The following is a 26,509-nucleotide window of genomic DNA, read 5'->3' as shown; positions in this document are numbered from 1 at the left end:
CGCCCAAGGTCTTTGATTGAATTGATCTCTATGCAAATGTTGCGTTTTTAATATGTCCCATTTTCATAAAAACAGCGAGAGGAAAGATGTAGCGGCTCTCGCTCCGTCTGCAGATGGAGAGATAGCACTTTGGTGATACACATCTCTGTGGTTGTATATTGTTTTTGCAGCCTTGGTGCTGCATAAAAAGCAATAAAAGAGCCTCTACAAGCCAATGTAATTACACTGCATCCCCGCCATACAAGACTCTCTATTAGAACAATGACATGATGATGTCGGCATTGCACTCTGTACCACAAAGTGACATTAAATCATAATGAAGCCACTATATTTTAACTGGCATGTGTATATGGAGCCAATATAATGCAGTGCACATTTCAGCGCTGTGATAGAAAAAGAAAGGAGCAGACATGAGTGAGTGACATCTCTCCATAAACTTTCTGCTCGGAGCACTTGGAAAGCAGTATGTGGTGTTTGTGTTGGTGAACTTGTGTGTCTCCTACCTTCTCGTGTATTTCCTGTGTGGACTGAGCGTCACAGAAGGCGACAGTCGCCAAGTCTTTCAGGATGGGCATCTCCACAGTGCAGTCGCGCCCATCCAGCAGCGCCACCAGGGGGCGGGGATGCATTGGCCCATTCATGATTTGGGGCCGAATACCTGGAGACAGATGGAGGAGAAGGAAAGATTAGTTTAGGTAGAAGTCAAAACAAACTCATGTACTTACTTAACTTTCCTATCGTTAAATGTTAGCAGGCGAATAGATTTATTTCCTGAGATTCGGGCAGTTCTTCCTTTGAGACTTCATTTTTGGAGCCATTAGCATTGCAATCCGAGTTTGTAAGAGTTTTATACTAATTGTGTAAAATGTGTAAACAGAAAATAAATAGTACTTTGCAAACTATTAAACAAAAACTCTGTAACTGACACTCTCTTGCAGCTGGAGTCAATTGTCTTTTTCCTTGAACACTAAAAGATGATGATAACCTGCTGCCAGTTTGTGAATGCAGATGTGATTAGGATATTGCAGGGAAAAAGGCTTCTCCCAACTACCAAGGGTGGCTCAATAAATCAATGCACCTACTTAAGAGTGGATTAGACCACAGCCTCACTTACAGGAATCCTGTCGGTCTCAGGGCTCCCTAACACTAACATCACATGCAGAAAACCTCCAATGCAAATAGGAATATATGACATGCAGCTATGCGGGTGCACACACAAGCACTGTTTCATACAAAAAGAGAAGTGTATTCCCTTGTGTGTATGAGCAACAACTACTGCACACACACTATGGCTGTTCTCATTTCTCAGTTCAAGGTAGAGGATCGTACATTTGCAAACCTGCAGCTGAAGAATAAAAGCAGAAACAAAGAGAAAACCTGCGAGCTACACCTTTAGAAATCATGCCCTGCCTCAAAGGAGCCATGTTTCATTGAAATGGAGGGCGCTAGAGAAAACACTACAAGCCTTACAAAAAACCCACAGCCAACTCACATCAGCACTTGAACGCACTTAACGAAGTGCGTGTCGCAATTCTGTTTTATTTTTTCCCCCACGCCACGCTCTTTCTCCTTCCCTCTTGCCACTTTTTTCTCACTCAGAGTGAAGAGGAGCCGAGCGAGCTCCCCAGTGGGCCGACCTTCTCACACAACCCCGCTGAAGGAGACGTGTCGCACTGAGAAGACAGACAATTACGAGTGCTGCTTCATACAATGTTAACAAGTAAGGAGCATCAATATTCATGCTGCCGCGGAGCTGAGCGGCGTGCAGCTCAGGGGATGAAAAACGGTTTCCTCCTGAGATGCAGAGCTGCACATGTCGCGATCCTTTCTCTGGGTCTGTAGATATGGATCTGTTCAAGCTGACTAAAACAGGACAAAAGTCACTCCAAGACGAAACTCAAACCAGCAGGAATGTCTATATGTTTCTGTGTGTTTGTATTACATCACTCTCTTACAAAAGGTGTGTACACTTTTAACTGATCCTAAAGATTAGGATGACGTCAGCCTCCTGGGTAGAGATAAGGAGCAGGGTGGAGGGAGAGGAAACGAGAGGAGAGGCCCATTAGGGACACGCTCTGTGGGATTAGAGCAGCAGAGGAGGCTGATTAGGGCAGATAAAGGTGAGATTAAGAGATTTGAGATTAAGGAAAGTTGTGTGTGTGGCCGCTTTACAAACAGACTGACGTATGCAGGGAGAGAAAACAAACAGGTGGGAGGAAGGGTGGGTGGAAGAGGGAGGAAAAGGGAGAAAATGAGCATGCATAAAACACACTAAACACTGCCTGTTTGCTTAAAGAGCTCCCGGGAGGCATATCAGAGAAAGAGGCGAAGAGAGAGAGAGCACATAAATGACAGTAAGCAAAGCCGTCCAGAAGTGCAGCTTCTCAGGGCAAGTTGTGGAGGAGGGGAGTGGAGCTGTCATCTCCTTGTGCCATCCTCCTATTGTCATGGTGATCACTTAACAGGCTGCCAATTTTAGCGCACCTAATTTTTGGGGCAGAGAGTTACGGTCCAAGGCGTAGACTCTTGGTGCAAGGGGTGGAGGACATGTTTTCACTCCTGACAGACAGACAGACAGACAGACAGAAAGACAGCCACCTCCCCCTTCTCTGTACCCACAAGCTGCCAAACAAACAACACCGGCATCACCGCTTCATGCCTACTTATCACACTCCCGGTTCGGGACGGGTGACATGACGGCAGAGAAAGGTGAGGCGTGGCGACTCCGCTGTCTGTGCCACATCTGCGACTGACAGCATGTTGAATATTAATGGAGGCAGCTGGGTGGTAAAGACCGGGTCCATTACAGGAAACTGGCAAGGTTGCGAGAGAGGCAGCTTGTGCGTTAAGGGCCTGGAACAATGAGCTGATGAATTGATCAACAGAAATTAAAAAACAGTTCTGATAATAAATGGAATCACATGTTCCGCCTTCTGGTTATCTGCTACCCTCTGTTTTATATAACTTTAAACTGAATATAGCCTGTTTTCAGAAGCAACTTGTTTTTAAAGTTGAGCGTACTTATTGTTGGCCACAAGGGGGCAGGAAACCATCCAATCGAGCTGACGGACGCAATTATGAATAAAAGTTGTTCAAGTATATATCAGCAAAGGATGTGTACAACTCGCAGGGTTGAAAACCAGCTATGTGTGATTGTTAAACACATTTTCTTATGTCTAAGTTAGTGAAGACAGAGCAGCGGGTTTGTCAGTATTTTGATCTGATGAAGATACAATTTTATGTGTGCTGTGTCAGGTTAAACTGGCATGTACCTCCATGAGCAGACTGCCAACATTACCCCGCTCAACGTTAGCGAATCAATTTGACGTAATCTACCAGCAGATGATCCTGCTTGGTGTAAAACGATAACACACCTCATCACAACAATGACTGCGCTAGATATATAGTGTTAACTTCGCTTTAGGCAGATTTTAAATTTTAATTGACACGCAAATTAATCCCTACTCAAGTTTAAATGCAGTAAAGTCAAAAGATTACACAAAAAGGGCTAAAATGCTCAGGCATGGGGGCTGCAAACTTGATTTACTTGTACACTACAGTTAAAGATGCCTCGTCAATATCAAACCTGTCAATTTTATTCTACGGCTATATCCATAATGTTGATTAAGACATTGCAGAGGCTGCAGTCCTTGACTCCCAGAAAAGACTCAACACCTGTAACCTTCTACCTGCTTCATTTAAGCTGCTAGTTAGTGGCTTACACAGATTAAAGACAGCAGTGGGTCATCAGGTGAGAAGAGGCCTGAGGCAGAAGTCAGACATGCCTAACTCTATAAATCAACCAGCGGGTTTCTCTCTGACCTTTCGGTGTCTCACTCTTTCAATCTCCCTCTCACTGACTCTTATGCTGCAGCATTTCACCGAATCGTCTGCAGTGTTGTATTCTCACAGATCTCTGTCAGTATGATAGCATCTTTTCACAGCTTCTCTCACTGTATCTCTGTTTGCCCGCGATGTATCCGCTCCCCCATCCTTTATCTCTCTTCTTCCCCCACCTTCTCTACCATTCCTCAGCTGTCTTAAAGAAATCACTGCCGCTCCTTCCTCTGACATCCTCTCACCTCAACTGCCAATCCCTTCTTCCCATTCCTTTTCTGTCAATTTCTTTCCTTCCCTCTCTGTTTGCTCCATCTTTCCAGGCGCCGGGTAGTGTGGGTGTGTGTGTGTGTGTGTGTGTGTGTGTGTGTGTGTGTGTGTGAGTGTGTGTGCGTGTGCGTGCCTGTGTCCTGCTCCAGTGTGACGGATTGATTCTGATTTTGATGGAGAGGAGATGATTTATGCGGGCAGGGGAAAGCAGTGAGGTGACAGGCAACACTCCCCCTGCGCTAAACTGACAGCATGTACATCAAACCAGTCTAAACCAAGACCACTGGGTTTGTCAGCTGCACAATACAACCACACCCAATGCTGATAAATCACAACACCTTCCTTTCTCTCTGCAAACGGTTGGTGAATTAAGTCAAACAGCTTAAAAGAGACTTCAAACTCACAACCAAGGTTCATGTTTGCAAATTACAAAATCCCTGGTTACTGGGATCTACCTGTGCTATCAACTATTAAAAAGGGGTTGCCATGAAGCAATTAGTAGACATCTTAAAATCTACTTTTATTTTCACCTTCAAATGTATCTTTTATCTCGACTGGAGTTAAATATTCTGCATGGTTACAGCCTCAGAGGTCTCTCCACAGAGCACAGAAATGATACCAATAAATATCTCAAACACTTTTTGTATTGAATTGCTTTGAAACACCTCCACTGTGGCAAACACACTCACAGCTCTCTAATACGAACAGCTCTGTCACAGCTCTTTCAGAAGTAACACTCTGAAATAAAACAGGGTGTTCAAAAGGTCTGCCATGTTCTCTGCGGTCTGATGCTCTGCCGCCTGTTCAGCAGCGGCCGCTGGCTGTCTGACTAAAAACACCTAGAGATTCAGAGACGAGAGAGGATGACATATACCGGTACTACAGTGCGTCAAATGTCAACAAATGTGCACATTGAGAGCTGGAGGGGCAGCGTGGGGGTGTTGGGGGGGTTTGTTAGAACGGCAGGAGGCAGAGTGCTCTTAATTTTACTCGTCTATTAATTAATCCCCCTCATTTCCTTTCCTCTGTGTTCTCGCTTCCTCTGCTTGTTGCCTAACTGTTGCCAGGCTGCCAGTGTGTGAGAGAGATGATTTGGGAGGTTTTCAGTGGGGGAGGCAGCTGCTGTCATGGGTTTACCTGCCAAGGGAATACATGCATGAAACACATATTCACACACACCTCTGCTGTGTCTGGGTAATGATATACTATATCAGGTCTGGGCAGCGGCTAATATTTCCCTCATTAGTGATTTAGCTTACATTTTTCAACTTATTAATTCATGGCAGTGCCTAGAAAATAACATCCACTGGTACTGGGATGAGACAAAAATATCAATCCATCCATCTATCTCAGCGGTTTCCCATTCCCAACCTTTTTCCTTTGAGCCTCCCCCACTTGTATCTAAAAAAAGCTGAGCCCCCGAAGGACCCACATTGAAAAGAAAACTGATACATTGGTGTCATAAATGTACATGAATTTCAATGTTTTCATTAGAACCTCCATTACAGGTGTGACTGATATTTTTGTGTGAAGAAAAATATATCTTTTACATCTATTTAGTGTGCTATCGCTGCTTTAGTAGATATGTACAAATGTAATAATAACAACCCCAGAGCAGACAGAGCCTCGCACCCCAGACCCCAGTGGTGAAACCAATGATTTCTCCATCTATCCATTATCTATACTGCTTATGCCGTTCAGGATTGTGAGGCTAGAACCAAACACTGCTGTCATTGGTCGAGTGTCGGGGATCATCTTGGACAGGTCACTAATCAATCACAGGGCTGACATCAACCTCTTTAATGTATTTATTGCAATACTGCTGAACAGTTCTGCCATGCTGCATTTGTGAACACAAATAGCCATGTTTTGCACCCTTTCTTTATCTTGACTTGATCCTTCCAGCCCCCAAGTAAATTGCCCGCAAGAAATCTGCAGAGCGGATGTGTGCATGCAGCAGGTAATATTCAGGAAAATTCCCTGCGAGCAAGTGGCGGGATGATGGCGTTCAAATCCTGCCACCAGGATCTTCATGCACATAATGAAGACCCTTCATACTCTATTCTGCGCACCAGTATGTTCTGCTCCACCTTTTTGTTTATGCTAGGAATACGTCCAATTACAAGCAGCATTGATATGCAGTTTTAATCATCGCGCTACAACCTCTGCCGCTTCCGTTTATGTCATGACCTGCCTTCTGAGCATCCCCCCTCCCATCCAACATGAAAATGTCATGCTGTGGGGGTCATGTAAAACCATTCACACTCATAGGCAAGTCCAGGTCACCAATTAACCTAACGAGCATGTCTCTGGACTATGGGAGGAAGTCGGAGTACCCGGAGGGAATACACTCACTCATGCATGGGGAGATCATGCAAACCTCACCAAGGCTGACCAGGGATCTGAGGAAGCAAACCTTTTTGCTGCGAGGTAACAGCACAAGCCACTGCAGCACCCTGCTGCCTGACATACGATATATATAATAAATGTATTAAATGAATAATGGTATCAGCACTTTTTAGATCCAAATACAACTAATGTTTCTGCAACACTTCGGCTTCCACGACAGCTCTATACACAAACACAAGAAACATACATTATGTATGACCTTGAGTCACACTTTCCTGATCGCTTTGTAATAGCAGAAAAGTACAACATGATGATTTAAAAGGAATTCTTGTTTCTTGCAAACGCAAAGAAAGATTCATCATGTGCGTTTCAAGATGATGAAAATAGGCCTTGAAATCCTATTTTCAAAATCACTCTCCATTTGTGCTCGATATGATGTTACTCAAATCTTTTCAGAGCCCTGTAAAAAAAGACAGTGAGCGCAGATAGCCATTTAAAGGAGAACATTTTCACAATTAGAACGCACAACGGTTGCTCAAAATAAGAATTGGGTCAGACGGAAATTTATTTTTGAAAATCTAGGTCCTTCCTTAAAAAAAAAAAAAGGCTTACTTGATTTAGAAAAGTGGCATCTATGAGATCACTTTTCCGCCTGATTTTCTGTTTTTTCATTTCAATCTCTCTCTGTCATCAGTATTTTGATTCTAATCATTCCTGTAGACAAATACTTCTGGAACCAGGACTGAAGCCGGGCTGGATGCTGTGGTTCCTGAGCCAGCAACACTTAGTCAGAGTTTGGCAGCAGGACGCAACAGAGCGCTGCACTGAGAGGATGAGGCCAGAGTTTCCATTATGTGGGGAAGAAAGAGAGAGAAGGGAGTTTTCTTCCTACCACTGGCCTCTCTGCTGCTGGTGTTATGTTGCCTCAATGAAGAAAGGAGGGCAAAGAAAAGCGAAAGGGAAACGCAGTCGTGTTGTGGTCAGGAAAAGAAAATACAAAGTGAAGAAAAAGCCGAAAAGAAATGGCCAGTGAAGTCACTTTAGCGGTAATGGGAGACCAGATACACAATACTATCATCATCTCCTGCCACTGGTAACCTAGCAACCCCAAGCTGCTGTTTGCAGGTGGCTCCTTCTTGACAACAAGGCTGCTGCTGCTGCTGACCGCCGACAGTTACAGCCATTTACTGTGCCACTGTGAGCAGCACTGAAACATGACCCACATCCTCTGGTTAATGCAGCCAGTCAAACAGGGGGAGGCTTTGTGTGTGTGTGTGTGTGTGTGTGTGGTGGTGGGGGGGGGGGGGGGTATATTATATTGGGGTATGTGGCCTGTGCATCTTTGTAAGGTTTTGCTGTGATTGTTTCACTTTAAATCTGAATCCAGAACATCATCTTTCTGTTTATTAGCAAAGTGGGATGTAGAAATAATCCAGGTTGCAGTCAACTCAATAAATATTGCAACCAAATGATGATTATTGCTGTTTGAATCAGCTCTGGCAGTTGATCATATCAGCTGTAGTTAATTAATGATAATTCTCCAAATAGCTCGCCCAAAGCCCAAACTAAAAATTGGCTTCTGCGTTACTAATGTGCTCCCCGCGAAATTGGCATCTGTGCTTAGCCAAATATAATTTGTTGGACGAGAAGAAACAACAGACAACCATTTAGATTAGTGAGTGGACTGCGTGTTTCTGGCAGTTCAGCATGGATGTTAAGTTTTAACAAGAGACGATCTAGCTGATGGCATCCAGTCAGATTCAGAAGTTACAGTTTTTGGAGCGAGAAGCTGAAGAAATGAAGTAAAACTAGATGAACTTCATTTACGAGCGGGTTTTGAAAAGATGATTCTAAACTGTGTTCGTGTTCAACAAGATGTAGAGGAACTTTAACGCCTTATTTCATGAAAAGTTTGCAACCAACGTGTGCAGAAAGGGTTCTCAGAGGCAGAAGTTGCAAAGACAGATCTCCATGTACACAACAGGAACTCACAGGCATGGATCGGGCAACGAATGAATAGAAACCCACACACACAGCCTTGGCGGGCTGCCAGCAGCTCTGACTGTGGAGTAACAGAGAGGACTTGGCATAATGCACAGATGTGCCGTTGGGTCAAACAACACTTTGTTTTCCTTGCTGGAGTTTCCTCCCTCTTCATATGGCGCTCTGCCAGAGTCGTACTTCTAGTTTACTGGGGCTGAATTACTCATTTACTACTTTACTACACACACGCAAACACACACACAAAACCTGTCATAAACACACACAGAACCTTCATCTGCCAGTGACAGCACGAGGTCACTGCATGAGTTGTAGTGGCAGAAGAGAGGAGGTGAGGCGGGTGAGGAGGGGGGCGGGTGTAAGAACCCTTTGTTGGCAGCCCTTCCCTCCCTTCACTTCCCCAAAAAAGTAGCACACAAAGGCCACTTGTCCTGGACTGCCAGTGCCCCACCCCTGTCACCACCCGGCTGCCAGCCACACCAACCCGTCCCCTGCCAAGAAAACGAGCGAACGCCTGTTTTTAAATAGTGCCCTGTGTGTGTGTGTGTGTGTGTGTGTGTGTGTGTGTGTGTGTGTGTGTGTGTGTGTGTGTGTGTGTGTGTCTATGGGCAGGCCTAGCTCGCACTCCACCACGGGACAAAAGCGGGTGTCAACAGCATCCATGGCACTGACCTCCTACCCCTTCCTCTCTCTCTCTTTTTCCCGCTCTTTTATTCTCCGGCGTTGCCCCCGAGCAGTGGAGTGCGCTCAGATCCCAAAATACGCAGAGGAAGTACAAAAGCACGGAGCCAAGTGCAGCAGCAGCAGCAGCAGCAGCACAGGACAGGCAGACCACCAAAATGACAACACCATTGGACCACTAGCCCCAACCTTAGCGGCCACACAAAACACACACAGACACCCACCCACACACACACACACACACACACTCACCTCCCCCTCTACATATCCCGATCCACCTACCTCCCACCCTCCCTCCCTCCCTCCCACCTCCCACATGCCAGACTTTATTAGACATCCAGAAAAGAAAACAGGAAACATGCTGCTTGCCTGGAAAATGTTGCCTCCACATTCTTCAGCTTAAAATCTACACATCGCAGCAAAAACACAAGATGATTGAGGCAAGCAGAGAGGGGGGAAAAATTTGAAAAAAATAAGAAGTGTAAGACCCTCCACAATAATCCAAGGAGGGTACCCCCCCTTTCTCTTTTCTTCTCCTCCTTCACTTCTTCCTTCGACCCCCCTCCCCCCTCCCCCGGAGTTGCTCCTCTTGGTCTGGCCCTGTTGGGTTGGCCCTGTTTTTTTTTTTTTTTTTAGCGAAGCGAGCTCTCACTAAGCTCCCGGCTGCATCATGTTCAGTCCATGCCTTTGAGGGCTGCGAGAAAAGCACCATACACTCCTGGCTTCCTTCTGTGCACACAGACACACGAAGCGGCGTGCAGGCTGGTGATCGGATGGTAGCGGGGTTGGAGGAGGCAAAGGGAGGGGGTGACGCTTTTGTCCTTCTTTTTTAGAAAAAAAATCCCCAAGGAAAAAAAAGGCTGCGATGGCTGGAAACTCTCTCTGCTGCTTCCTCTGCTGTCAGCTGCGCAACATCTACTCACACGGCTCTCTCTCTCTCTCTTTTGCTCTTTCTCCTGCCTTTGTCTTTGCTGCTAATAAACCAGGAGGGGCAGGAAAAAAAGATCTTGCTGCAGGAAAAAAATCCTGTCTAAATCAAAAGTGTCAGCTCGAACATGCAGCGCTGAGCTCTCTGAGCTCGCACAATTTACTCCCCGGCTGCGATCACTTCATAGGATCCGCACACATAACACACTCGAGCACAATCCCTCCTCCCTTTTTCCCTCCTCCTCCTCCTTCTTCTTCTTCTTCTCCCCTTTTTTTTATGTTTTATTTCTGATGTGGACTCCACTATGTTTTAGGAAAGCCTGCCCCCTTTTTTCCCCTTCTCTCTTATGAACACACACACACACACTCTCTCTCTTTTGCTTTCGTTTCATTGCAGCTTCACTTCCATCACCCTCATGATCATTTGGTTTCCTCTTCTTTTTCAACTTTCATCTCCACCCCCAAAAAACACACACACTCAAGGAAAAAAAAAAAAACTCACCCCACCCTGGCATTTTGCGGGTTACCAGGAAGAGATTGGAATAGTGACACACACACTCACTCACTCTCCCCTCCCTCGCTGTGAATGTTACACACACATGCACGCACTCAGACACAAACACACACACACACACAAACACACACACACATCCAGCCAGAAGAACAATGCAACATTCAAGCCGCTCCAGCAATAACATTACAGCTGTAGAGTTGGCTGTTTTTTCGCACCATCAGGGAAGTCATCAGAGCCGAGTGTGTTAAGTTCACAGTTCGGTCCCTGGAGGGAAGAAGAGGGAAGAGTAGTGGGGAGGAGTGAGAGGAGCGGACTGACAGATCGCTCTGCTGAACGACTCCGCGGACGGGCGGCTGAAAACACCACTGTTTAGAATAACAATGTAACCGGAGCCTCCCTGCAATTCTGCAGCACGGCCAGACCATGGCGATGCACAAAAACACACACACGCACGCACACACCTAACCGGCTGCATGACAGGTGCGACCAATAGACAAAGAATCGGCATGGTCACACGCCACAACCGATTATCACTGACAGTAAAGTGGAGAGGGGGAACAGCCCAGTGTGAGGCCAATTTCCTGCTTTTCTGCAGAAGAGTTGTGGGTATCCACTTTAAGTATGTGTGTTTAGGTGACTATCAGCGCTGTTTTTTCTCAGCCCAAACGAGAGGAGACGCGGCATGTCGGCTGAGCCGCCGTCTGCACCAATGACACATCTGAGGGAGTGTGACCATCAAAGGAAGGCAGCAGCCCCCACTTCCTGCCAGCCGGCCAGACACACACACACACACACATATACACACACGTATACACACTCTTGATGGAGGGCGGGGATACGCCTGCCCCTCTGATCTTTCTCTCTTCAATAACATAAGAGGATATGCAGGAGTGGGAGGGGGGGGCTGATTGACAGCAATATGTTAATATGGAACGTGGCAGATCACAGCTTCGCATCAAACAGAGCGGGCTGTAAGGAGGTGGATGATTTAAAAAGAAAATAAAGAATCAAGGAGGACATACAAAAGAACAACAGAGTTTCTTTAAATGGCCACTGATGACTGCCAACCTCTCAGGTCAAAAAGGTCGAATAGTATTGAGCTGCAAACTGAGAAATTATATCCTACCACTCGTGTATCCTCAGAGGTAAGAATTTTATTTTTTTAGAGAACGTCCGATTAATCGGCCAGCCGATAATACCAGTCAAATAGCACTTCATTTGAGTATCATTACAACACCATTATGACTCTCCAGTTTTTGACAGCTGCATTTGAGTGATTAATGCAATAAATGTGTGCATCTATGTTTATCTCTACAGATTTTTTAAAAATCGAAGAAAGATATCGGCCAAAATATCGGTATCAGATTTTATTCTCTCCCTAATTTCAATATCAGTAGGGGACCAAAATATCCCTTATCGGTCAGCCCAAAAGACTGAATTTTTATAACCAATTTTGTTTTATCTTGCAATAAATCTAAACTAAGCAATACAATGTGAAGCAATTATGACTGTTTCAGTGAGAGGAGAGGAGAAAAAAAAAAGTTTAGTAAACTTGGGGTTTTCATTTCATCTGAGCAAGAGGACACTGTGTGAAGACAGTTTAGTTGATCAAAAGATTTGAGTCCGTTGTGTTGACTCATGATCATTTTTAGACTATTGAGACACAACAACTTAAATTTTACCAGAGTTTAGACGAGGCAAGTTTATTTATAGAGCACATCTCAACAACAAGGCAATTCAAAGTGCCTCACACAAGATTTAGTCGCTTATGTGCTTTAAAGACACAAATTGGAAATGTGTGACAGCTGCCAAAATGCAGCTGTTAATTTAGATTGTTTAATAAGAGATGGTGCAATTTTTGTGACCTCAAAGAAACATTAAAAAAAAAAAATCATTATGAGCGCTGGTGCTGCCTGAATTGACATATTCAAACAGAATAGTTTTTCTAAATGGTGTTATGGAAATTAGTTTGAGATTAAAGGTCAGACATTAACATTTCTATTTAAGAGTGGGCGATGACCTGGAAATAGGTCTGGATAGGACCTGGATAACTTTTGATATAATGATGGATCAAACAAACCAAACTTTCAACTCACATGGCGGGCGTTCAAACTTCTCCAGTGCACTCTCTAAATGTTGGTTGTTTAAACTTTAAAATAAAGCCAGAGGATTTTTTTGTGTGTGATAATACGACAGCTTTAAGTAAACAGAAATAAACAAAAACACAGCAGTAGCCCCTGAAGTATAGCCACAAGACACTGATTCTTTACATGAATCTGCTTTGTTTTACCAACTTCAGAGTCCTGGGCCGTGTGTGATTTGAAAAGACCTCTGCGGATAATTCACTTTTGTATTTGTTTGTGCATGAAGCTATAGAATTCCTCAGATTTGACCAGTTTTGTTGTGTAACACGAGTGAAGATTTTTTCAAATAAATCTTCAGGAGTGGTTGAATTGATGTCAATACTTGTGCTCATAAAGTTAACAAATATCTAGAGGGTCTTGCCCCCTCAAGAGCTGCTTGTGATCTCTCCTGCAAGGCACCATGTCTGACAATCATTGGCTAATGAGTCCAGAGGATCGCAGGTCTCTTTGGAAAAGGTATGCAGACAGCGAGGATGGGTGTTTCGTGCAGCCGCGGGCCTGGTGTGAACAAACAGCAATACTCCTCTGACTCCAGCAGTTGACGTGCGTGTCGTTACATGTTTGGAGGGGGCGAGTAAACACTAATGAGAACAGATTGGCACAGCAGGTCCCCCACCACCCCACCACCACCACCCTACACACACAAACACACACTTCCTTTTTCAGATGTACAGCAGCCAGACCCGGGTGTAAACCAGCACTGAAGGCTACATCTGTTCTCCCCTCAGCAAAGCCACGACAACACCTCAGAGCACGAACACACACATTTATTACAGCGAAACCTGATGCATGAAATACTTAAAGATCACTTTTGTATTTATCTATTTGTTCTTTACTATTTCAATGTTCTTTTGAAGAAACACAAAGTTCATGTTTGTTTTTTCTCTCTAGTTTTTTTACACATTATAACATGACAATATTCTGCCCAGCCTTTTCTTTTTTTGCTTGTACCCACAAGGACAAGTTGATAAAATATAAATCCATCCTGCTACTGTGAAAAAAACATGGGTGTTTTTTTTTTGTTTTTTTTTTAAGTACAGCTAAAATGAAGCATGATGATCCTTGACACCATTTCAGCTCCATGTTTACAGGCAATAAACCCACAGTTAATTTTTTCCTTTGATGCATTTTTTTTTTCTTTCAGATGCCTAAAAACACAATTTTCTTATTTTAAATCCAAAGAATGTTTCACATTTTCTCTCCGGCTGCCTGACTTTTTTTTTTACAGCTCTGACCTTTAGCACAGTGAGACATCAAGAGCAGGCGGTCACGCTCTGGAAGACCCGACAAATGGCCCCCAAACCTCCTCACAGCCCTTGTGGATTTAGCGTTGAGAGGTAGCCCTCTTTTTTAACCGGCCTAATTATACTGTAAGCGCCCTTTTCCTGTAAGTGCTGGAACTGTGCTGCTGAGAGGACGCTGGATGTAGAGGCTTGTTAAATCCCCCTAAAGCACTTAAATGGATTTTAAGAAAGCGAATGATGGAGTGAGCCAAACCTGCCGTTAGGAGACGAGGCTTCAGCTGACCACATTAAGACCAGAGGTTCAGGGGTCCGTTTCAGATGCTCAACTCGAGCCAGCAGGGGAGGTTCAGCTCAGGAGCAAATAGACCCTGGAGAATACCCCTACTAGCTTCTATAGACGAGTTTTATTGCTAAGAATTTTTGCCATTCTTGACTTCTTTCTTGCGGTGTGTTAGGATCATTTCAACTTCTTGAAGTTTTAGCTTGTTACTGTCTTATATGCTAACTTTATGAGTAAAGATGATGTTTAGTCAAATTACAGAACATTTTTTCACACATACTATACATTTTCATATATCTCACTTTCAAGACTTTCCATTTGCGCTAATTCCTAACCAAGAAATAGTTCCTATGTTTTCTGTCAAATTTAACTTCTTTAAACAATTTAAATTTCCACATACAGTTCAATATTCAAGCTGAAACATGACTCTATAAGTAAGGTAAGTAGACACACAGAAGCCCCATTCACACATGAGGTGCCGCAGAAGATGCCGCAGAAGTCACAAGCCCTTTCCCGACTGCTTTTTGCGCTTAAGTGCCGTAAGAGGGGGGACCACATCTTCCTCCCGTTACGTCTCAGATTGAAGGCAAAACATCACAGAGGGGTAAATATCGCGGCTTGAAACAGCAGACTGAATAGGGCTACAGTGTTATGTCTACAACACAGTTTTTGCTTTTGTATCAATGTTGTGTCTAATCAGACTTATCAAAGTAGTAACGAAAAGTGTTTAGAAGAAGATACTGGCAATCAGAAAAGTGTATGAAACACTTTCACTACATGCACAAAGATCCCACCCCGGTTTCACACTGGAGCCATGATATAAACACCACAATTCATTTGAGCAGATCTTAGCACAGTTGTACTTAGCACAACTACACCCAGGCCATTTAGAGTCCTTTAGGTCCTGTTGCCTTTACAATTACCGTTTTGAAGCTGTTTGTTCTTTGGTATAAATAAGTATCTTACCTTACAAGGCTTAATTAATCTAAACAGCGAAAGTAGCCAGATATGCTCTGCAAACTGGGATAAGTGAAATTGAGAGTTTGTTGCAATAAGCCAGAAAATGACTAAGAGTCAAACTAAGACTTGTAAGGAAGCATGTTGCCTTCTTGATATTTTGTCAGTTACGATCTTTCTTCAGTTCTTCGTCTTGTTGCGTTTGTTAACACAACTCACCATTGATTGGAGAGCTACTTTGTGGTTCACTAACTGTTTTTATTAAAGTTCAACCAGGAATGAAATCTTCTGCAGCTTCACCAAAACGTCAACTTATTCTGAGTGAATCAAGATGTACTCACACAAGGTTTCTTCACTGGGCAAGGCTTCCTAGAGGCAAGATACATCTCTCCCAGTTTCATATCTTGTGCATGTTGATGAATAATGCAAAATTATCTCAGCCAAAGGTCATATTTGTTAGCTCAACAAGTTAGTTTAAAAGCACACATCTCTAAAGAGAAAAGGCTGAGACTGCATCCAACAAGAAATAACAGACGAGTGGCTGCTGTGAACATAAATAAATGCTGATAACAGTGTTCTCTTTCTTAATAAATGCATTCCCTGAGATTTTTGTCCTTGACGCTCAATGACACTTCTTTGAGAGATTTCAAGGAAAGGTTGCCGATATTAAGCTGGTGGATACCCTTAGTGAGAGAAGGGTTGGAGAAAATAGGAAATGAGAGCAGTGGTAGTGTAGTATTTGGTGACGCAAGTCTGATTTCCCCATTGTGAATATTTATTTAGGAGGCCCAGGTTTATCCACTGAGAGGCACCTGCCATGGCAGCAGCAGCCAGGGTAAATAACCCCCCCAGGCTTGTATGTAGAAACACACACATGCACACAAGAGCCCCCACCCCCTCAGCAGTGGTCCAGATAACAACCCTGAGTCAACACTGGCTCTCTGCTTTTGTTTTCTCTGCCTCCCCTCCTCTGTTTCCCTCCCACGTTCCAATCCCTGCAGAATCACAGGGACCATGGCTGAAAAGATGTAGGGATGAGGGACGGAGAGATAGTGAAAGAGGAAGAAAAAGAGAGAGGGAAAGAGGAGGGATACATTACAGAATGGGAATGCAAATTAGAGTATTTTATTTAGGGGGAGCCATGGAGTGTGAGCAGGCTTTATTTTCTAGGCAGGAACAGCCCCCCTGTGGCCTCTGGACCAGTTGCAGCAACAGTGAAAGAGAAGCAAAACATTCTCACTCTGCTCTTTTACTCAGGGAGGAATTAAAGAAGAAATATAACAACTGCAGAAAAAAACACAGCTCTTGGAGACTGGTGCAGTCATAAAATAAAATGATATTTTGCTATATATGCTTGTTTGACATCATCACTGCACCATCCTTTCTTCACTCCCTCCCCCTGTAAAGTTGCTGTAATATGGGCACAAATCACAGCCTGACCAAACACACCGACGCCACCTCCCCCATCTGGAAAAACAGAGCGTGCGCATGAGGGAAAGGGATGAGGACTGAGGAAGTGGCCTGAGCCAGCTGCAGGTGGTCTCCAGATGTGGGGACTCTGGGGACAGGCCACTCTGGCGCTGTTAAGGGGCGACTCAGATCTCCCTTCTTCCCCTCTTTTTTTTTCCTTCCATCGCTCCTCCTCCTCCCTCGGTGACAGGAGCCATCTGGCCTGGCAGAGAGAGCGGAGGAACAGCAGAGAGTCCCACCCACCCGAGTGTGGCCCCTGCGTACCACTCAGCAGAGTGCACGGGTAAATAAAATGAATGCACACACATTTACACCCCCCGAACACACATACACACACACACACACACACACACTCCGAAAGCTGTCACATGGCTATTAACCCATAGATGCTGTAGCCCAGCTGTGCTCCATTACAATAAATACAGCCGGGTCACGAGGTCTTGTCAGCGAGGAGTCAGCCATCGGATACAATGAGGTGTCCACTTACAGCCTTTTAAAGCTCACTTTGCTGAAGAGTTACAACCATCTTCATCATCATAACCCGACCCCCTCCCCCCCCCCCCCCCCCCCACAAAACCTCCTCTTGATTGTCTCCTACACCCTATGGAAACAAACTCCCAACCACTTACTTACACCCTACACATAGGCAGATGATATTTCACCCTTCGTCTCAGAGAGAGGACCTTTTCCCCCACCACTCACCATGACCCCTCAGTCTCTCTGTAACTGGAGTTTGTAATGTGTTCACAAAATACGACACCTGTAACACCTAAAACCTGTGACGTGGATAGAGATGCATTGACCTAAAGCTTGAGTGCAACCTAAAGTAGAGTAGTTTCTTATCTATACCAGAACTGTACTGGTATCTGTGCTAGAATCAGTACCAATACCAGTATCGGAATCAATACATGTATCAGTACCAGTATGGGTATTAGCGCCAATATTGAAAAAGTACCAGTATGGGTATATGTGCCAGGATTGGTACCAATATCAGTATCAATATCAGTACCTGTATGGGTATTAGTGCCAATATTGCATCACTAACAATAGTAGTATTATCCATTTTACAGTCTTAAACACTGTGTCTGCTTTTTGTGAGCATGCCAGTGAATCTTATCATAGCAAATAAGCCAGAATCTCTTTTTTAATTGCACTGCTAAAGGAGAGGTACTCTATCTCACCTGAGTCTGTAGGTATCAGGATCAATCATTGAAAGGATAAATAGGTACCAGAACATGTCTAAACTGTATACTTTTGTGATTTTGCTGAAGTGGAATTACCTGCAAGTAACACAATGTTCTCAAATGAGCGGAAAAACCCTGCGTAATTCAGTACCTTATACAGTAACTGTTTCCTGGAAGACAAATATGTTGACTTGTTTTATTCAAGGAAAACAAAAGAGCTTTCCCCCCTCTCCAATTGTCAGTCATTACGACTATGTTAAGAATACTTTTGTAGAAGGTTAGCAAGTTAAATCCTGTGGCTGCTTCCTGCAGGCACATTTGCTCTTTGCACAGATTGGAAATACTCTTAAAAGGATTCCTGAGTAATTGTCTATGCTGCAGCAGAAATTGGGAATGAGGGAAAATGGACTGTGAACACTGAAAGGGTAGCAGGAACATAATGGGCAATGGGGGCGACTGGGGGTTAATGCAGCACTGTTCTCTTGGATATTATTGAACGAATAAAACACACCATGTCCTATTAGCATGTACAACATCTGTAACAGGAGAAAGATTTGCCCCTTGAGTAGTTTTTAAGCATTTTATTTATTCAATATTTTAGCATTTGCTCTCTGGTATAACTGAGGCTCTTTTAAGTCTTTGTCCTCAAGGGAAACTTTGTCAGTTAGCTCGATAGACAAATAAAGACGCTAAATGTGACAAAAATGTCCTAAAGACATAATAAAACAACAACACAGCTCTGAAGCTTGAAGGATTTTTCTACTTATCCTCTTTGCTGGTTTTATATGTTTTCACATGGGAGACGTTCTGAGAGTCCCCGCTGTGTTTGCTGGCTGCTGAGACTAGTGAATGGCACCCAGTAGCATTGATTTGCAGCGCGGGCCGCAGATCAAACCGCAGGACAAAAGACTAGGCATGAGGACAATGGAGGAACACAGTGGGCCGCGAGGGAAACGAATGACAACCGGTCGATCGGGACGACCACAAACAACTACAGTCGCACTCGTTCCAGGAAGGAACAGGCGTCGCAACATGCGGCGAGGGATGGCGTCTATCGGAGAAAAAAATGTCTACAGGAACACAGGTTACAGTTCTACCTTTTCATTTCTATTCTTTTCATCTTTCCTCTTCCTCAATCTTCTACCTCTTCAACCTGTCCCCCCCCCCTCCCCTCCCCAACATCTCCTCCTTGGCTACAGACCATGAAGAAAGTAAATATGTGAGCGAGGTAAAGCAATCGGTTAACCTTTGAAATACCCTGGCAATGAGATCCGCCGCTCTTTACTCTTTTCAACTGCACTGAAAAAAAAACTGAAAAAAACCACACACACAAGGTTGGCCACCACTTCAGAGGGGATATTCAATATCCATGAGCTTTTTCATTTCACACTGATGAATAATTCAGGGTGACCTGCCCACCACAGAGAGAGAGAGAGAGAGAGAGAGAGAGGGGAAGAAAGAAAGAAAGAGGGGGAGGGAGGGAGACACAAAAAAAAAGAAGGACCAGGGAGGTGTGCAGAGGTAGTTGTCTGTTTTAGTGGATGCAGCTGTTGCTGTTAGATATTCACAAAACCAATCTCCTCCCCAGCTGCCATGGAGAGCAGAATAATACGCAGCAGAACTGACGACGGATAATTGGGGGAGATTATATCAAAGTGTTGCCATTCTTACAGATAGCGAGCGGCGAGCGCTATCGTTGCTATCCTGTAAACAAAACAGACCAGGATAGGGAGCCCAGTAGAATAAACATGACAACGCGATCCCCAGAAACAGTCGGAAGACCTAGCTAGTCATGCTTTGCAGGCAGGGAAAAAATTGACCGCAGCAAAATACTAATCAGTCAAACTAATGGGACATTCAAAAGCTCTCTTAAGTGATGAACAATAGAAAAATACAAAAAACTTCAACTTGTGTAATTCTACAAAAATGTTAAATGGCTCTTTAAAATCTCAATTAAATCAGTTTGTGTTTTTCCCATCGTATGTGTCTTAATTAGAAAATCAGTATCTTCCTAAGCATAGACAAAAAAAAAGTTGTCTTCTACTTTTTTGGTTATATGCAGGAAATAAAAAAATGTTGAAGACTCAGTTTAAACTTTTGAGTTTACAGCATTTTTGCATCTTATTTCAGGGCCTACAAGCTAGCTAGCAACTTTTGGTCATAACCAGGGAGGCCATCGGGAGGTTCGGTAGGACTCCAGAACGGCCGACCCATTCCAAGCTGATCCGGCCTGGGGTCAAAGACTTTCTATGTTTAAGCCTTTGATGTGAGTAGCTGCTGAACAGAGCCAGTATGGCCTAGCAGCATAGAGCGGAACGCTGCCTGTGAGACTGGGCCAAATACTATTTAATATTGAGGAGGGAGGGGGAATACGAGCCTACCGAGACCCCTCACAATTTGGACTGATCCTCGTTTGTATTTGACATCTGATTGGCTCATGCAGGATCTTCATGACAGAAAAGTTGTAGACCAAAAGTTCTGACACAAGATACAGCTAAATGTGCAAAATTGACCGATATTTTCTGCGGTGGAGGGTCCAAAGTATCTGTGGCCATGAGACAGGCTGCTGATGATGAGGCTGGGCGAGCAGCGGGTACACGACAGGTGGGCATATTGTGTGCATTCCCGGCGTCAGAAGTAACAGATATACTTTGAATTGTTCAATATGTCTATGGAAAAAATAAATGAATACATAAGCTTATTAACTGATGTTACGAGATAGCACCGGCTACACGAACCTTGCTGTTAACACCGAATCAGTCCAAATGTATTCATTATGACCGCATTATGACACACCTGCAACCAGCTGCTGCACCCGACCCCCAGCAACTTGATAGCTGCATGAGACAACAGGAGCTATGGTTACTGTATGTGTGGACTGTGGAGTGGTGCTGAAACTGCACAAATTTACTTCAAGGTGCACTATGGAGTTTTGTTACAGAACTGTGAAAGTTGGAGAAATGTTCAGATTCTGTAGTATATGTTCATAACTCTATACACAAACTGTCCTCAGAGGAAAATTTGGTGCCTGGAACACTGTTTGAAGATCAAATGCTACACAAGAAGTTATGGTGGTGGGCCTGCAACAGTGAAACTGTAACTCTCCTGGACCAAGTTTTTCATTTGAATAAAGTTTGTGTATTTAGTTTAGAAAATATAGCATAGAATTATTTCACTTTTCCAACTTCACCACCAAATCTACATAGTGCATCTTTAAGGTGAATTTCATGAAATACTAGTTTCCATGGTAATAACCAAATACAGCATGCAACTGAAAAATGAAGGCCTCTCAATCTTAAAGTCTGAAGGGCTGAATTTCTGTCCCAGTAATCAATATCTGCTACAAATCCCCCCCTCCTTTACCGCTTAACTAAACCCAATAAAACCTTTACTCCAATTTTCCTTTGACGGAAACTTTCAGTATTGGAAGAACCTAGTTTTTTTAGTGAAATGAAATCCAAGATATTCATACCATATTTACAGATAATAATAAAACATATATATTTCCTGACACAACACATAAAAAACACATAATCAAAACAATATTAATTAATCTGATCAAAAGCGGATTGGGCTGTTGAAAGCTACAAAAATGTTTTGCACCACTATAAGCACAGCAGCAGCACAATAAACAAGAGAAAGACTAAGACTTCAGGCCCATTTTCGGACCAAGGATGACACTTCTGACCCGGTGCAGAGGTCAGCTGCTACTACAGTGCACACACACACACGCGCTCACACACACACACACACACACACACACACACTGAAACACTCAAGCTGTCACAAGCAGGAGGAGACCAGCTGTTCCTCATTCGCTCGAAGGCTCTGTTCCCTCTGTGGGTTGGCTGGCTTTGCAGAACCATTAATCCCTCTATGAACATAACCAATGGTTTGGAAAGATCAACCATGAGAAAGCAGTGAGGGAGGGGGGGAAGAGGGGGGGACGGGCTCCGAAACACTTTTTTCTTTTACTTGTTTTTTTTTTTTCTCCCAGAGAATAAAAACAACAACTGCAGTGGAAAAACAGATTTTCTTGGCCATATTTCCCCTGAGACACAAACAATACAGAGGCTGAGTGGAGATGGAGCAGCAGATAGTTCATGTAACATTTACCAGGTTCTCTGGAAACTGGAGACACATGACAGAAGGGCTGCGCACAGATGAGCATGAATAGCATCGTGATCGCAGGTTTATACAGTAGAGTGAGACATGTTTTTCAATGCTTTGAATTTGCACTTGCACTCCAGAACATCAGATTTACATGCATACTGCAATCAAATCAAGCAATAAACATGAGGTTAACTGCTTGTCTTAACTTTAAATGTGAGGGGGTGAGTGGTGTTCAGATCATAGTGCTCTATACTTTACATAAAGTCTCCAAATTGTAAGGCAATCATGGAAAACCAATATTTTTAAGGTTAAGAAGATGAAAATTCAAGATATTCCTATGATCATATTCCAACTGATTCATTGTATTTAATAAGCCAAGACAAAAAGCCAATAAACAAGTGTTCTACTTAAACGTGTGGGTAAAGGCAATAAAGTTATTTTTGGCAAATGTTTTTTTTTACAATTAAATTAAAGCTGCCGTAAGGAACTTTTGGGTTGTGCTGACTTAGCAACCCTTGTGGACAATTATGCTTTTGATGATTCTGTCCTTTTCATGTGTTTAGTTGTATTTTCCGTCAAAAAAAAAATCTCTGCCTTTGTTATTTCCAACAAGTCTTGTAAGTCCAACAAGCAACTCACAATAAATATTTTTAGACATGGGCTGTTTCGCCAGCATGCTGTTAATCACCTTCTCTCACACCTACCCCCCGTGGCTGGGATGACAGGCATGTCAAATTCTGATATATAAATGATCAATCTTCTCTCAGATGGTGGGATTTGCTTTCATCAGCCATAAAAAGGCATCAGTATTAACTTCTGTATTTTTTCAGCTGAGCTTTCAGAAATAATTCCTACAACGTCCATCTGTTGGTCGGAAACAATCAAATTAAAGCTTTAAAGCTAAAGTCGAAGCTTCAACATCACGGTTTAATTTCAATCTCAACGTACCTGGTACCAACTGGGGATATAGAGCATCACATAATTCAAAAGTGATGTTAGACATTGAACAAGAAAAGTTATATTTGACTCCAACAGCACACAGCTACTTTCCATGTAATAACCCCTGACCGATGTCATGTGATCTAAAAAAAAAAAACAACAACCTCTGACTGTCTCCACTCATTCATATCAGAGGGATTATACAGGATGACACACACTCCCACTGACATGTGATGCCAGAATAGTAGCCTCCACACACACAAACACACACACGCATACACATACAGATCCATGCGGGCACTCTTAAAGGCACAAACACACAGATGGCTAGTAGGATTTCACTCCTCTAAATCTTAGCCTATTCCTAGACAGGTAACATAAGCCGTTAGCCCTCCACTATTAGAGCCTTTAACTCATTACTGCATCAATAACAAACAAGAAAGGACAGGATCGATATGCAGCGCAGTCTGGAAGTAATACGACAGAAGGCATTTTTGTTATATCTACTCCAGGAGATTGGAGTTCAAAGATCAACGATCATGACATTAAGTAAAACTTTGAATTTTTATGTTATAGAGTTTATATTCATATAAGATTAACCCATTAAGAAATGTAGAATTTATATATGCTTACCCAACATAAGATGAGATAAGTCAGCCATGAGAAATTAAAAAAGCCCTTGCATTTTGAGTGTTTTCATCTTCTTCTTTTTTTACTTTGTGATGAGTCTAAAGTAAAAGTGTTGTCCATCACCCAGCCACTTGTCATTAATCAATGTTTTTTTTTAGTGTTTTTTGCTGTCTGCTGGTTGCAATTAAACAAAGCAGAACAACCTAGGACAAGATCACTTTACAGACAATTACACGTAAATAATAAATGCTCATCGAAATTCAAAGTACAGAAAAGGACAAACAGTCAAAATTGTGAGCAAGTAATCTGTTTACACCTCTGTTAAATAAAGATTCAAAAGTCAAACCTGCAGTTACAGCTTACCTCTATAGGGGCCGCCAAAGAGAAAAACACCAAGATCTTAAAGATTGCTGCTTTAGCATACATTGAAAGTCTACGTAATTGATATTGAAATAGCAAAGCAAAGCAATGGCAAAAACTGATTTCTGAAATCTATGACCCACTGACAGTCTGCAGATAAATTAAACTTTTGCTAATTAGGGTTAATGTTTTGCCTTCTCTCTGGTGTTGTGAAAATAAAGCTCATGTTCAGTTTGCCTTAGTACTGATTTAGGTTGGGATCTGGACTCTTTCCCCATAAAAACTCTAGGTTGTGTCGTAAGCTTAGGAGCATTGCCTTATCACTTTCCTCATACTTTCTGTCTGCACTATATCTGCACTGTAAATAGTGCTAGTCAAAGGAAGAAAGAGACAGATAGAGGAAACTTAAGGTCATGTCCCCATGTCCTGCTGTCACATCCAGCCGGCCTGTGATGAAGACAAACACTTCCTGCTGCTGAGAGAGGGACATCTGTGACAGAGTGGTGGGGGTGCAGCAGTATTGTGCATTGTGCGTTGTACACAAACCTATGTCCATATATCACAAGACACAACAAGTTTCAAGCTCTTCATTTTGTGCAAATAAGGATTATACAAGGAACAAATCAAAGTGGTTGCAAAGGGAAAAACAGATCTTTAGATATACACACACAAAAAACACAGTGCCCTGACACAAAGTTTAAGGCCTCACTAACACAAAGGGAATGTTTTCTTCCAGAATAGCTCGTGAAAACAAGCAGACGTGCACCCTGAAATCATTGTCAGACACCTGAACAAAGCAGTTTAGCCAAGGACAGCTGAGAGCACATTAGGCATGCTTCCTCGTGGATGTCCTTCCAAATACAAATACAGGCAGGGAAATTAAAATCCCATTCAGGCCCCCACGGGAGCAATGCACTTGAAGGTTACATAACTGTCAGCCGCAACACTGATGGCTTCCTGTCAGAAAGAGGGGGAAAGGGTCTGCCAGGAATGAGTGGATACAATCAGGGAAAGCAAGACTTACACAGGTGAACAACTCAACTGACATTTCCAATATGGCTACTAGGGAGCTGTTGCCAAGTTCTTGTCACTCTCCTTCTTTCCTGTAAGCCCTGCCCCCAACACTTCATCTCCTAATTCTGCAGCCCAGAAAAGCACAGCTGAAGATGTTCCCTGGATTATCTCCACAAGGAAGCCACATGCTGGTATTTGTGGACAACATGCAAGCGTCCACCTTGGTCAATCAAATGAGCACGCACACAAACAGGGAATCTAACCAATCACACCTCTAGCTATAGCGGGGTTGGCTATTCTGCCTCACGTGACACTGAAGTTAGGTTTACCCACCTGTGCTGCTCTGTGGGATGCCACTGACGGACAACTCCATGGCCAATGCGAGTGCTGCACGGCGCTCTCCCTACTTTGAGTGGAAGAGGACTGTTGCAACTAAGCTCGACTCGACCATTTAATGCCATTATTAACACTACTTATGGCTTTAGCCAACCAAGACAGCTCCCAGCAGAGAGGACTTCACGTACAGGGCCCTCCCACATGCACCTTTGAAATAAATATTCAAGGAGTCACTGATTCACCGCTGCTTACATCTTTGCTTTCAAAAATCTACTTGGAGAATAAATAAGATTTTCACTACATGGAAATGTGGATGCCTCAGTCAGACGCTGTGTGTAAATTTGCACTTTGATGTAAGACGATAAGAGAAGGCTCGCTTTAATGTTGGAAGAACAACCGATTTATTCAGTAGGTGCAAAAGGAATGATATGTCAACTTTTCATCAATATGCATGTCTGAACATAAAAAAGCATGCATGTAATAGGAGCGGCTCTTCACTGATGTGCTCGAGCCTTTGCACAAAAATGAGAAGCAATCTTTCAAGATGTACAGAGAGAGAGAGAGAGCGAAAGAGACTTAGAGTAATGTTTTCATTAAGTGCTCCGCAACATCTTTTTTTTTTTTCACTCAATTTCCTTCAGCTCAAAACTGAAAATGGCTGTGCAAAAAAAAAAGGTAACAAGAGCACAAAATAAATGTGCAACGCCGCATGCTTCAATCTTTCCCTTTCCTTAAATGTGTAGATTATCTTTCTCTGATTACCAACGAAGCCTAGGTTGCCTAGCAACACACAATTAAGAAGTATGCTTTCCGATCAGCAGCGAGGGCCATTATCAGATGAAGTTACTGAAGCAACAAATGTCAGCTACATGCAAATGAGTTTGTTGTGCTAAAAGTGTACCCCTGCCTCCCCCCACATGCTCCTTCCCCTGCCCTGGATCTCGCACTTCGCTTCGTATTTCCTTGACAACACATAGAGGGAAGCCACTTCGCAACAGTCATTACTCTATAACAAGTGCAGCAGCCCATGGACCCATTAGAGAGGCAGACAAGACATAGGGTTATACAGCTTAAAGCAAGTTTAAAAGATGTAATTCTTCCCTAAGTTCATCAGCTCTCATCAACAGGGAAATATATCAACTTATTAAGGGTAGAACCAAGGACTTTATGTATTTAAACAAACCTAGAGGATGTCTTGCTAAAAAGTTCCCTCACGAGGCACACTGAACAAGAAAATAATCTACCACACTATTTGTATT

The 26,509-nt window shown here is 43.3% G+C and overlaps 1 protein-coding gene across 6 annotated transcripts in view; it reads right to left on the bottom strand.

Annotated features, from left to right (window-relative positions):
* Positions 1-26,509, bottom strand: part of LOC132955702 (C-terminal-binding protein 2) — a 103,274-nt gene that overhangs the window by 20,511 nt on the left and 56,254 nt on the right. For 4 of the 6 annotated variants that reach the window (XM_061028656.1, XM_061028657.1, XM_061028654.1 and 1 more), the window contains one exon: positions 504-658. In XM_061028656.1, the coding sequence (XP_060884639.1) occupies positions 504-658 (155 nt within the window). Of the gene's footprint in view, positions 1-503; positions 659-9,507; positions 10,278-25,247; positions 25,358-26,509 lie in introns of those variants that run through there. The other 2 variants (XM_061028658.1, XM_061028659.1) reach the window with 2 other exon arrangements.

Source organism: Labrus mixtus, chromosome 21, assembly GCF_963584025.1.
Source record: "Labrus mixtus chromosome 21, fLabMix1.1, whole genome shotgun sequence".
NCBI classification, from domain to species: Eukaryota; Metazoa; Chordata; class Actinopteri; order Labriformes; family Labridae; genus Labrus; species Labrus mixtus.
The sequence above is the reverse complement of the archived record's forward strand: the minus strand, read 5'-3'. Positions and strand labels throughout refer to the sequence as shown.